Source organism: Eleutherodactylus coqui, chromosome 1, assembly GCF_035609145.1.
Source record: "Eleutherodactylus coqui strain aEleCoq1 chromosome 1, aEleCoq1.hap1, whole genome shotgun sequence".
Lineage (NCBI taxonomy): Eukaryota > Metazoa > Chordata > Amphibia > Anura > Eleutherodactylidae > Eleutherodactylus > Eleutherodactylus coqui.
This window is the reverse complement of record NC_089837.1, coordinates 127,925,601-127,939,039: the sequence shown is the minus strand read 5'-3', so window position 1 is coordinate 127,939,039 and position 13,439 is coordinate 127,925,601. Positions and strand designations below refer to the sequence as shown.

The 13,439-nt window shown below is 46.9% G+C and overlaps 1 protein-coding gene across 1 annotated transcript in view; it reads left to right on the top strand.

Annotated features, from left to right (window-relative positions):
* VEPH1 (ventricular zone expressed PH domain containing 1) overlaps nucleotides 1-13,439 on the top strand; it is a 252,596-nt gene that overhangs the window by 194,151 nt on the left and 45,006 nt on the right. The window contains exon 11 of the mRNA XM_066600287.1: nucleotides 2,211-2,345. Within this exon, the coding sequence (XP_066456384.1) occupies nucleotides 2,211-2,345 (135 nt within the window). The remainder of the gene's footprint in view (nucleotides 1-2,210; nucleotides 2,346-13,439) is intronic.

Genomic DNA, 13,439 nt, shown 5'->3' with positions numbered 1-13,439 from the left:
CATTGAATTCAATGGTCAGTGCTCGTTTAATCGAGACGAGCACCGCGTGGTGCTCGTCTCGAGTAACGAGCATCTCGAGCACCCTAATACTCGAACGAGCATCAAGCTCGGACGAGTATGCTCGCTCATCTCTAATAATGATGCTTCAAAAAAGTTTGGACGTATCACTATGCTAACAACCTGCTCTTGTCCTGATGGCCTGATGGTGGAATTTGCAATGGGAGGCTCACACTAATAGTGCTGATTTATTAGTTTTTAACAGGTTATAAGTATGATGATTAACCCTTTCCAATCCACTGTCTGACGTCTAAAGACATTGTTATTAAAGGCTGTACAGCTCCGATGTCGGAAGATGTCCGGCAGGGTATTCTTACTGTAGATTAAAAGGCCGCTCTGTTGTCGGGGGACTCTCCAGCATATCACATACTGCAGTACTAGCTCTAGTCAGCAGATGGTGTCATTGTATAATGGTAGAAGGAGAAAGCCCCCCTAGGAAAACATGAATCCAAAATTGGCTTGCAAAGGGTTATTGTATATATTCATACCTTGCAGACTATGTGCACATTGTGCCACGCTGATCTGATGAACGGGTAAAGAACCACTATAAAAATGTGCTACCCAAGTAACTAAAATATAGAATTTTTCTTTAGATTTCACCTGTCCGTGTGAATTACTTCAAACCCCTACAGGGCAACTAAAAATGTTGCATCATGAGTGCAGCAACATTAAGTTGAGAATACTATGATCTTCACATTTTCCTGCATTCATTTCACAATGCCATGAGAGGAGCTCTTTGAGTGCCCTGAAGATACCATTGGCAGTGGCACCTGATTAGTGCCAGATTTCTTGAAAAGTATATTCATTACAAGAACTTTGATGGTATTCTTGAAGGTTAAAACCATACTATATAATGAAGGGTATCAACTGCCTGATTGAATACAAATGTTTGTCATATGAGGCGCCCTGTTGATTGCTTTTTTTTTTTTTTTCAAAGGGAAACCTGTCACAAGGTTCATGCTGCCCAAATCAAAAGGCAGCATAAACCCAGGACAAGGATGCCCATACACATTGCCCCTGTGTATCTAATAGTTTGAAACATTGCAGAGTTTAAGAATAAACTCACTTTAAAGCTTACCCCGGAACAGAGACCCGAGTCAAAGAGGCGGGCCGTGCTGGATTCTCCCCACCCGCAGCATGCTGACTGACAGCTCTCTCCCTGCTTCTGTATAAGGAGAGTAGTTAGTCCACATGATGTGAGCAGTTAAAGGTCTACACGGCCCACGGCTTCTTTGACTCGGAGTGCTGTTCCGAAGTAGCCTTTAAAGTCTGTTTACTCTCAAACGCCACAGCGTTTCACAATAATATGTAGACAGGATCAATGGGCTTCATACTATCCTGGGTTCATACTGCACATGGCTCAATCAGCATGAACATGCAGACAGGTTCCCTTTAAGTGTACCGGGCTTCAGACTGATATTTTTTTGCAGTGTATCAATATAAGAAAAATATCATGAACAAAAAGAGATTGACATTGTTCATGTATTAAAGTAATAGAGAATTTCATAGACTGGATACAAGATACCAAAAGCCAAGATGTGGGAAGTGATAGTTCAATTCTGGATTGCAGACTCTAAATGTAAGCTAGTTTGTGCCCATTCAGTGACAGCAATTTAAAAATTTGTTGTTGCTGTACAACCTGGCCAACTCTAGGACCCTGGGCACTGCACTCAAAGACAAGAACATTGGCACATAGTAAGGGCTCACGCCCATAAACGTATTGGTAAAACGCTGCGCAGTGTGACTCTTTTTTTTTTCTTAATTCCGAAGTCTGTTTCTGTATACCGTATACCAATGTACAGGGCTCACGCTGCGTACATACATAGAGAAATAAAGCATGCTGCAATCTATTTCTCAAGTGTATCAATACGCAGTGTCTATACGCATATGCGCATGGATCAATGAAAATCCATTGACTTTCATTGACTCCATTCACCGTCGTGCAACGCTTGGGTAGTACGCGGTGAAAACATGGTCGTGGACAGGAGCCCTGAGATAGGAATGCCCTTTTCAGAAGATATATGGTGTCTCTGTCCTAATGTACACTAGAGCCAGTCCCAGAAATATTTTTTGATGAATATCATTTTTGATCACTTGAGAAGTAATTCATGATTGAAGTGATGGGTTATATTATGTTTTTTTTCTTCTTGCAGAGCTTGTTTTCTGAGCCATTGTCTACACAGACTACTTCTATGCAAGTGCTAAAGACACTCTGGGAGAAGACCCAACTGAAGGGAACACATAGCTTCGAGGCGTCCATAACCCAGTCTCTCTTTCCTCACAAAAAGGTGATGAAAACATGTTGTACTTGACTACATTGAATGATGATGTTCTGAAAATTTACTAAACTTGTGATTAAAGGTGTTTTCCAAGTAAAAGTGCCTCACAACCACTCTGTCCTTTCTGGTTGCTGCTGGCCAGGACATGTGACTGCTGCAGCCAATCACTGTCTATAGAAGGTCACTGCTGTGATCAATGATTGGCTGTAGCAGTCACATGTCCTGGTCAGTGGCAACCAGGAAGAACAGAGTGGTTGTAAAGCAATTTTAGGTGGAAAACCCTTTTTCAAGTTCTTCTGAAGCATGTATAAATTGTATTTTTAGGAACTTCCTTCTCTCGTGTTAACCACTAAGTGACTGACAGGTAGTGCTCCCAATATTCTTCAGCAGCTACTGTGTAAATTATACAGGACTGAGTCCCATCTGCTAATAAAATATCATAATGCATTCCTGTAAGGCTGGTTTCAGATGAGCGCATGGAAACAAATCTGTAATACGGAGCTGTATTATGGACATGTTCTAAGTGATATTACAGCCATATTTCATCAGTATTTGCCTCCTTATACTTTTTGGAATGTTCAAAAACAGATCTACCGTGTTTCCCTGAAAATAATGTCTTAATTTTTACCCCAAAGAGGCGCTAGGTGTTATTTTTGGGGGATGTCTTATTATACTTACATCATGCTGTTTTTGTTACCCCGTCACTCATCGTGCGTGCTGAAAGATAATGATGAGCCTTATCAGGGATTCACAGTGGGATACAGCTGATACCATTGTTTCAGCTGTATCCCACTCCCTGATGACAGCTGGGTATGAAGAACAAAAAACATCTGGATGCAGAAGACAAGTGGAGACACATCTTGAGCGATCATCTTGGGCTGCAAATGACACAAAGATTATCGCTCAAAAGTCGCTTGAACGACATCTTTTGAGCGATAATCGTTGTGTCTAAATGGGCCTTCTGTTGTGTGTAGACCATTTTGTTGCCATATACAATGCTGTTCAAAAGTCCTGCAACAATTAAGTAAATGCTGAGATTTTGTTTAACTCATTTTTTACATCATTTGCAGACCGGCCATAGACTATAAATATCCAAGAAGTCAGCATTTATTTCTGCATGGATGTCCTAAAACGTCTGTGCAGAGATTCCCCATAGAGCCCCTCTGCTTGCTGTCTAATGACAGCTGAGATCACAGAGCTTTGCCTGGAGACCAATCATGTTCCCCAGGCATGTGATTGCTGTGATAGCCAGCCACAGTGAGGAAGCATGGCTGTGCCCTCCCCTTGCATCTCAGAGTTCAAGCTTCTCATTCTGTCAGCTTCTATTCATGTAGTTCTGTTTCGCAGAGCTATGCCCAGACATCCACAGAGACTCAGCAGTGCATGACATGAGGGCAACAGGGCCTGTAATCGCTGTCACAACACGTCACAACAATCACAGTAAACTTTAATTCCAAATAAAAAAACTTTTGTAATAGTTTTCACTATCTGTCTGTCCTCACAGCCTGTCAGGAAGGGAAGTAGGTATGTATAATCATTACATACACACAGGGGCGTAGCTAAAGGCTCATGGGCCTAGGTGCAAAGGTTTATCTTTGGGCCCTCCAACTTCTCTTAACCCCATAACACAGTAGGGCTGCTCTCACACAGGCAATAGTAAAAACACTACGTTTGTAAATGCTGCGTTTTTTACTGGGGCAGAGCTGCTTTGTACAGCATCCAGTGTGATTGTTTGCCTGAGTTGGTAATGTACTTTCAGTACACTGAATAAATACTCAATGTATGGTGCAGGGAGATATGAGTTAATCCATGTTCAGCCAAAAAGTTATGTTTAACCAGTGCATAATCCAGAATGGTCTGGTATAGATTATATTGCTGATATGTTTTGTTACTTTGCTATATTAGTTGCTCCTTCTTAATATTTGGAAATAAAAGTTATGTTTTATAGTATTCCAAAATGCCTGTAAATAGAATTAAATCTAATACCTCTGATAATCACTAGGTCATTTCTATTAGAGTTTCTATACTATTTGGAGCACTGAAGGGGTCCTAGTACCAATTGGGACCACAGAGGATGTCACTATTACTAGGCAGGACCACAGCAGGTTCATTATTACAATGGGGGGAGTATTGAAAAGTTGATTAGGGTTTGCAGCATTAGGATGGGAAGAGTGTGCAAAGCTGAATCATGGCTGGAAAAAAATCCCAATGGCAGTCTGGGTCCTGAGAAAAGAAAAACAAATACAGACGAATTTAATGTCTTACCAGAAAATATTCTACCAGAGGGTAAGGGGTGTTGTATGTGTCTGTGTGTGTGTGTGTGTGTGTGTGTGTGTGTGTGTGTGTGTGTGTGTCTGTGTCTGTGTGGGCAAAGTTGTGTGAACATCCCAGGCCCATGTTCCCGTTAATCCACCACTGGGCCTGATGTAGTTTGGTAGGTGCCACTGGTTTTCTAGCAGTAGAGAGGCTGTGGGAAACAGATAACTACTACTATGTGTATTACTGATATCATTACTTCTAGTAGTCTTGTAGTTACAGCCAAGGCACATCATTCCATATATGAACACGTACAGCATGTACCATTGTATTGGTGAGTTAAAACCTATAGTCTAGCTAAAAGAATTTGCTGATTCTATAACTGTGTTGATTTAATGATGCATGAAAAGAATCAAAATACATGAAATGAGAAACAATAATAAAAGAAAATGAAAGTGGTTCATGTGTTCTGGAGGAAGAGCTTTTTCCTCCATGAGTAATATTAGGAAGCAAGGAGCTGACCACAGACTGGGGGTTTCAGTGACATTGGGAGGGGGTGTAGTCTCATGGAGGGACCTCATTGGTTCTTTTTTTGTCCTGTTATATAGCAGTAGTCCCTGATGTATTCATGTTGTTTATATGCACAATTTGTGTGTAACCACTGCAGAGACATCCGTATTTATGGCCCTGTATAGGGGTCATGTTTAATTTCCCCACCAGCACAACAGTGATTAACTGTAATATTGCACAATAAGCCAGTTTGCCATTTTTCAAAATTAAGTAATCATATGTGCTTACATTTCTTACTTAGCCCCTTATTTAACAGACCTGTTTTCGTCTTAATGACCATCTGTTTCACGTTTGGCTCTGCATTTCAGCAGTTGTAACTTCTTTATTTTTGCATTGACACGACTGTGTGAGACCTTGTTTTAGGCTGAATGCCCACGGACGGATAATCGCTGTGGGATTCGCAGTCAGACGCCCACCACAAATCCCGCAGCAATAGCCGTCCATAGACATGTTATGTTAACAGATTCTCCCCTGCCCACGAGCGGAAGTCAACTGCGATTATCTGCTCACGGGGAAGAATCGCAGCATGTCCTATTCATCGCAGAAAATGGAAGTAAATGGAAGTCGTCTGTCTTGCGATACTCCGTGCTGTGAGCACAGCGGAAGTATAGCCAGAAATCGCATCACCGCCCAGCGCCAGCACATCATGCACTGCGCTGCGCCTGCGCGCTGGCTGGAACTCTCACCATGGATCCAAAGAGGTGAGTATGGGGGTCTCTGGGGGATGCCGGGTCTGATTCCGCTACGAGATTTCACAGGCAGAATCCGACCCGGCCGTGGGCAGGAGGCCTTATGCAGGAGAAATTCCATCTTTCTTTATTTTTTTTGCTGACATTTTTTAAAATAAATCTTTTTACATTTTTTTTAAAAATTCCACTAAGGGACTATTATTTTATGTTAAACGTATACTGTTTTAGCGCAGTTCTGTCTACTAATACATTATGATTAGAGATGAGCAAGCACCCAAATGCTCCAGTCCGCGTTATTCGAGTCGAGCTTTTCGTAAAGTTCGAGAGCTCTACTCTAGTAACGAACCCCATTGACTACAATGGGAGACTCAAGCATTTTTGTATGTGGGACGCCGGGTGCCGAGCTTTTTTTTTCCTAGGTTCATCTCTCTCTCTCTCTCTCTCTCTCTCTCTCTCTCTCTCTCTCTATCTCTCTCCCCTGCCTGCCAGACATAAAATTTGCCAATGATGCACGCTGCGTCGTGGCGAGGAGGGGCCAAAAACTGGGGCGGGGTCGAACACGGCTTGATGCTCGTTCTAGTAACAAACAGGACGCTAATACTCGAACGAGCATCAAGCTCCGCAGAGTATGTTCGCTCAACTCTAATTATGATCTGTGTCTCCTTGACACTTTTTTGTGCCCTAAACACAATTACATTCATATGCCCAGAATCTGATCCTAATTACCCGATCAAAAAGGTGGATCCTCCTATACAACTGACCTGTCTGGGCATATGAATGTAATGGAAGGGAGTCCCCCCACTCAACGTCCTTATCTAATAACTAAAGCAGAGAACATCTACACTGAGACTTTCCCTCTAAATCACCAATCCTTCTATGTATTTCATGGACATCCCATTGATTTCACAAAGACAACCTCTCTAAATATTGTAAAGGTGTACCCCACTAAAAATATCCTTTTTTTTCCTGTATGGATGTGCAGTGTACCAGTTCTGCATGTGGATAGGATGTATTGCACTGTGTAGCTGCACTTTACTATGTTTGATGTTTATTGCAATGCTGTTCTGTGGTAAGCTTTGACTCAATGACAGTGGACTAACAAGAGCAATGGAGGGGAATAATGATACATTGTTACTAGAGATGAGCGAATGTACTCGTCCGAGCTTGATACTCGTTCGAGTATTAGCATGTTCGAGATGCTCGTTACTCGTGACGAGTACCACGCGATGTTCGAGTTACTTTCTGGCCAATAAAAAGACAGGGAAGGCATTACAACTTCCCCCTGCGACGTTCAAGCCCTATACCACCCCCCTGCAGTGAGTGGCTGGCGAGATCAGGTGTCACCCGAGTATAAAAATCGGCCCCTCCCGCGGCTCGCCACAGATGCGTTCTGACATACTTGAGGGAAAGTGCTGTCTTGGTGGAGTTGCTATAGGGAGAGCGTTAGGAGTATTTTAGGCTTCAAGAACCCCAACGGTCCTTCTTAGGGCCAAATCTAACCGTGTGCAGTACTGTGGAGGCTGCTTTTTGCAGTGTTGCACTTTTTTTTTTTGTATATCGGCCGTGCAGAGCATTGCGCCCTGCAGTAATTATACATAGTGCAGGGCCAGTAGTCGTGAGGCAGGGACAGAAGACATATATTGTGAGGCAGGGACAGAACACATATATTGTGAGCCAGGGACAGAAGACATATTTATTGAATATAGGCAGTGGGCCTTTGCAAAAACATTTGGGGAAAAAAATCTATTTGGGCTGCCTGTGACTGTCCTCAGTGTTCTGGGTCTGTGCTGGGTGTAGTAGTCCTCCTAATTCATATGCAGCCAGCTAAGTGTTACAGCAGGCTTGCGCAAAATTATTTCCTGGCTCTCTGTTGGCTGTTAAATCACCGCTGTATTCCAGTCCACAGTGCAACACTCTGCAGTTATTTGACATACTCCAGGGCCAGTAGTGGTGACGCAGAGAGAGAAGAGATATATTGATTGAATATAGGCAGTGGGCCTTTGCAAAAACATTTGGGGAAAAAAATCTATTTAGGCTGCCTGTGACTGTCCTCAGTGTTCTGGGTCTGTGCTGGGTGTAGTTGTCCTCCTAATTCATACGCAGCCAGCTAAGTGTTACAGCGGGCTTGCGCAAAATTATTTACTGGCGTTCCGTAAGCGAAGTCAGCCTCCAACCACAGGCCAATAAGCGGCACATTTAATTACAGCGTTCTGTTTCTGCACTACTGGTAATACACCATGCTGAGGGGTAGGGGTAGGCCTATAGGACGTGGACGCGGGCGAGGACGCGGAGGCCCAAGTCAGGGTGTGGGCACAGGCCGAGCCAGTGCGGTGGCCAGGGGTAGAGGCAGGGCCAGACCGAATAATCCACCAACTGTTTCCCAAAGCACCCCCTCGCGCCATGCCACCCTGCAGAGGTCAAGGTGCTCTACGGTGTGGCAGTTTTTCACAGAGACGCCTGACGACCGACGAACAGTGGTGTGCAACCTTTGTTGCGCCAAGATCAGCTGGGGAGCCACCACCACCAGCATGCGCAGGCATATGATGGCCAAGCACCCCACAAGGTGGGACGAAGGCCGTTCACCGCCTCCGGTTTGCACCACTGCCTCTCCCCCTGTGCCCCAACCTGCCACTGAGATCCAACCCCCCTCTGAGGACACAGGCACTACCGTCTCCTGGCCTGCACCCACACCCTCACCTCCGCTGTCCTCGGCCCCATCCAGCAATGTCTCTCAGCGCAGTGTCCAGACGTCGCTAGCACCACTGTTTGAGCGCAAGCGCAAGTACGCCGCCACGCACCCGCACGCCCAAGCGTTAAACGTGCACATTGCCAAATTGATCAGCCTGGAGATGCTGCCGTATAGGCTTGTGGAAACGGAGGCTTTCAAAAGCATGATGGCGGCGGCGGCCCCGCGCTACTCGGTTCCCAGTTGCCACTACTTTTCCCAATGTGCCGTCCCAGCCCTGCACGACCACGTCTCCCGCAACGTTGTACGCGCCCTCACCAACGCGGTTACTGCCAAGGTCCACTTAACAACGGACACGTGGACAAGCACAGGCGGGCAGGGCCACTATATCTCCCTGACGGCACATTGGGTGAATTTAGTGGAGGCTGGGACAGAGTCAGAGCCTAGGACCGCTCACGTCCTACCCACCCCCCGAATTGCGTGCCCCAGCTCGGTGGTGGTATCAGCGGCGGTGTATGCTTCCTCCACTAAACCACCCTCCTCCTCCTACGCAACCTCTGTCTCGCAATCAAGATGTGTCAGCAGCAGCAAGTCGCCAGCAGTCGGTGTCGCGCGGCACGGCAGCACAGCGGTGGGCAAGCGTCAGCAGGCCGTGCTGAAACTACTCAGCTTAGGAGAGAAGAGGCACACGGCCCGCGAACTGCTGCAGGGTCTGACAGAGCAGACCGACCGCTGGCTTGCGCCGCTGAGCCTACAACCGGGCATGGTCGTGTGTGACAACGGCCGTAATCTGGTGGAGGCTCTGCAGCTCGGCAGCCTCACGCACGTGCCATGCCTGGCCCATGTCTTTAATTTGGTGGTTCAGCGCTTTCTGAAAAGCTACCCACACTTGTCATACCTGCTCGGAAAGGTGCGCCGGGTCAGCGCACATTTCCACAACTCCAAGACGGACGCTGCCACCCTGCGGACCCTGCAACATCGGTTTCATCTGCCAGTGCACCGATTGCTGTGCGATGTGCCCACACAGTGGAACTCTACGCTCCACATGTTGGTCAGGCTCTATGAGCAGCGTAGAGCTATTGCGGAATACCAACTCCAACATGGGCGGCGTAGTGGGAGTCAGCCTCCTCAATTATTTACAGAAGAGTGGGCCTGGTTCGCAGACATCTGCCAGGTCCTTGGAAACTTTGAGGAGTCTACCCAGATGGTGAGCGGGGATGCTGCAATCATTAGCGTCACCATTCCTCTGCTATGCCTCTTGAGAAGTTCCCTGCAAAGCATAAAGGCAGACGCTTTGCACTCGGAAACGGAGGCGGGGGAAGACAGTATGTCGCTGGATAGTCAGAGCACCCTCATGTCTATATCTCAGTGCGTTGAGGAGGAGGAGGAGGGGGAGGAGCATGAGGAAAAGGGGGAAGAGACAGCTTGGCCCACTGCTGAGGGTACACATGCTGCTTGCCTGTCATCCTTTCAGCGTGTATGGCCAGAGGAGGAGGAGGAGGATCCTGAAAGTGATCTTCCTAGTGAGGACAGCCATGTGTTGCGTACAGGTACCCTGGCACACATGGCTGACTTCATGTTAGGATGCCTTTCTCGTGACCCTCGCGTTACACGCATTCTGGCCACTACGGATTACTGGGTGTACACACTGCTCGACCCACGGTATAAGGAGAACCTTTCCACTCTCATTCCCGAAGAGGAAAGGGGTTCGAGAATGATGCTATACCACAGGGCGCTGGTGGACAAACTGATGGTAAACTTCCCATCCGACAGCGCTAGTGGCCGAAGGCGCAGTTCCGAGAGCCAGGTAGCAGGGGAGGCGCAGAGATCAGGCAGCATGTACAGCGCAGGCAGGGGACCATTATCCAAGGCCTTTGCCAGCTTTCTGGCTCCCCAGCAAGACTGTGTCACCGGTCCCCAGTCAAGGCTGAGTTGGCGGGAGCACTGTAAAAGGATGGTGAGGGAGTACGTAGCCGATCGCACGACCGTCCTCCGTGACGCCTCTGCCCCCTACAACTACTGGGTGTCGAAGCTGGACACGTGGCCTGAACTCGCGCTGTATGCCCTGGAGGTGCTTGCTTGTCCTGCGGCTAGCGTCTTGTCAGAGAGGGTGTTTAGTGCGGCTGGGGGAATCATCACGGATAAGCGTACCCACCTGTCAACCGACAGTGCCGACAGGCTTACACTCATCAAGATGAACAAAGCCTGGATTTCCCCAGACTTCTCTTCTTCACCAGCGGACAGCAGCGATACCTAAGCAATACGTAGGCTGCACCCGCGAATGGAAGCATCGTTCTCTATCACCATCAAAAACAGGGACCTTTTTGCTTCATCAATCTGTGTATAATATTCCTCCTCCTCCTCCTGCTCCTCCTCCTGAAACCTCACATAATCACGCCGAACGGGCAATTTTTCTTAGGCCCACAAGGCTCAGTCATATAATTTTTGTAAACAATTTTTATACGTTTCAATGCTCATTAAAGCGTTGAAACTTTCACCTCAACCAATTTTTATTTTAACTGGGCTGCCTCCAGGCCTAGTTACCAATTAAGCCACATTAACCAAAGCGATTAATGGGTTTCACCTGCCCTCTTGGTTGGACATGGGCAATTTTTCTGAGGTACATTAGTACTGTTGGTACACCAATTTTTGGGGGCCCTCGTCTACAGTGTAATCAAATTAATTTTTAGCCCACCTGCATTACAGCTGACGTTACATCAGCTGTGTTGGGCACTGCAATGGGATATATTTATGTACTGCCGGTGGCTTCCTGGCACCCACCCATGCTGTCGGTCCACAGGGAGTTGTAACTGCATGTGTCCACTTCTAAAGAACCCCAGTCTGACTGGGGCATGCAGTGTGGGCCGAAGCCCACCTGCATTAAGCACGACATTACCTCAGCTGTGATGGGCAATGCAATGGGATATATGTACCGCCGGTGGGTTCCAGGGAGCCACCCATGCTGTGGGTGCACACGGAATTCCCATTGCGGAGTTGTACCTGCCTGTGACTATTTATAAAAAACCGCGGTCTGACTGGGGCATGCAGACACCTTGACAGAATGAATAGTGTGTGGCACATAGGTTCCCCATTGCTATGCCCACGTGTGCAGCTCCAGATGGAGGTGGCACAGGATTGGATTTCTCATTGCTTCTGTACAGCATTGTGGGCTATCTCCCCACCCCTTTTAAAGAGGGTCGCTGCCTAGCCGTGCCAACCCTCTGCAGTGTGTGCCTGCGGTTCCTCCTCATGGCAGACGCACTTATAAATAGACATGAGGGTGGTGTGGCATGAGGGCAGCTGAAGGCTGCGCAGGGACAATTTGGTGTGCGCTTTGGAAACTGGGTCGTGCAGGGAGGGGGGGGTGGTTGGTCAGCATGTAACCCAGGAGAAGTGGCAGTGGAGTGTCATGCAGGCAGTGATTGTGCTTTGTTGGAGGTAGTGTGGTGCTTAGCTAAGGTATGCATTGCTAATGAGGGCTTTTCAGAAGTAAAAGTTGTTGGGAGGGGGGGGGGACCACTCTTGCCGCTATTGTGGCTTAATAGTGGGACCTGGGAACTTGAGATGCAGCCCAACATGTAGCCCCTCGCCTGCCCTATCCGTTGCTGTGTCGTTCCCATCACTTTCTTGAATTGCCCAGATTTTCACACATGAAAACCTTAGCGAGCATCGGCGATATACAAAAATGCTCGGGTTGCCCATTGACTTCAATGGGGTTCGTTACTCGAAACGAACCCTCGAGCATCGCGGTAATTTCGTCCTGAGTAACGAGCACCCGAGCATTTTGGTGCTCGCTCATCTCTAATTGTTACAAATGCAGCAAATTTTAGCTTGATTGTAATATCAGGGCACAGAAAGTTATCTTAACCCATTAAAAAGCTTTTGTCGTCTTACCTTACAAAACCCAATGTAAAGTAATTCAAAGTGTAAATAAACAAGCACATTGTGATATTACGTCCAACTAGCAGCACAAAAGTGATCCCACTCTGGGTCAGGCTGGGTCATGCAAAAGCCAGAGAAGGAACTCAAACCAGACAAGTTCCAATTAGTAAGTCATCCAACTAGGCAGGTAACTGGCAGCAGAAGCGGATGTAGAAGACAAAACTTTATTGCCCCATCACCATGACAGCAACGTTTCGGCCGTAGTGGCCTTCTTCAAGCTTATACAACACAGTACATATTCAGACAATTTATGCAAAATACATCACCCACAATTAACCAATCACAATAAAACATGCACTTTTATCACAGATGTATATACTCCACCACTAATTTCCTCACATACATCACTCCACCTCCATTCCATGCCTGTGTCCGGAAGGTAAAACTGCGACTGTGCCAAACAGGATCAACAGCGCATGTGTGAGAGTACTGTGATCGCGATAGTTCAGCTTCCAAAAAATGAAACTGCGCATGCGTCAACCAAGATTCACAGCGCATGCACGGGATCCAGACTCCAGACCATACACAGACTTCTAGCGCGCATGTGCGGGGATCCACCCTCAGGGACAGCAAAACTGCCGCCCCCAGGCTCAGTGCAACCCAACGTAATGCAAAGACTGCGCAGGCGCCGTGCAGAAACAGGTCACAAAGCATATTTGTTGCACATATCCCAATTAATGACCAAAATTAATGCACATATGGGGCTACAAATGAAGCCAGTTGGCTGATGGTAAAAAATGAAGAAAAGAAAAATAGATCTGTATTCTGAAAGGATAGCCATGTATACTTCATATATGCACTGTTTATACAATACCTCTGCCAAACTTGTGCAGTTTGCATTGCTCTGCCCATTAGGGCATTTGCGCTGCGTGTCATGTGTGCAAATTTCACACGCGTAATACCCAGTGAATACCACCCAGTGATTTCAATGGGTTCGTCCACATCAGAGTGTTTTATGCG